This window comes from Orycteropus afer, unplaced genomic scaffold (assembly GCF_000298275.1).
Source record: "Orycteropus afer afer isolate SDZICR_OR568_19922 unplaced genomic scaffold, OryAfe1.0 scaffold00127, whole genome shotgun sequence".
In the NCBI taxonomy this organism is placed as follows: domain Eukaryota; kingdom Metazoa; phylum Chordata; class Mammalia; order Tubulidentata; family Orycteropodidae; genus Orycteropus; species Orycteropus afer.
The window spans coordinates 8,235,141-8,235,694 of NW_006921714.1; the positions used below are offsets into that span (position 1 = coordinate 8,235,141).

General features: G+C 57.6%; 1 protein-coding gene across 1 annotated transcript in view; it reads left to right on the plus strand.

The window, feature by feature from the left end:
* The window catches only part of GLRX5 (glutaredoxin 5), an 8,925-nt gene extending 8,711 nt beyond the window's left edge, over positions 1–214 (plus strand). The window contains exon 2 of the mRNA XM_007944524.1: positions 36–214. Coding sequence (XP_007942715.1) covers positions 36–214 — 179 coding nt within the window. The remainder of the gene's footprint in view (positions 1–35) is intronic.
* Positions 215–554: the final 340 nt, after the last annotated feature.

The window sequence follows — 554 nt, forward strand, 5'->3', positions numbered from 1 at the left end:
GTTCACCATTGACGGTGCCCTTTCTTTGCCCGTAGGCATTAAAGACTACTCCAACTGGCCCACCATCCCGCAGGTGTTCCTCAACGGCGAGTTTGTGGGCGGCTGCGACATTCTCCTGCAGATGCACCAGAATGGGGACCTGGTGGAAGAGCTGAAGAAGCTGGGGATCCGCTCCGTCCTCTTGGATGAGAAGAAGGACCAGGAGGCCAAATGAGGGCAGGCAGGTCCTCACGGACACAGCGCTGCGCTCTGCAGAGAGCGAGCCGGGGTGTGGACGGCGCCCTGCCTTCCCAGCCTCGCCAGCCTGGCTGCCGTCACAAAGGCACCTCGGCCCGCCCTGCTCTTCAGCGTGTGAGCGGTGGGTGATTTCAGTCTGCCTGGCCTTTGGGCTCAGAGTATCCTGTCGTGAACTTGATTACAACCACTGCCCTGTCATGATGCAATGTTGTTTTGTGAAATTGCTGTAACAAAATCTGATATTGTCATGTCCCCTCGTGCCTGATTCCGGAGCAGAACGGGAGCTTTTGAACCACCCTCCTTATCCACGACTCCTC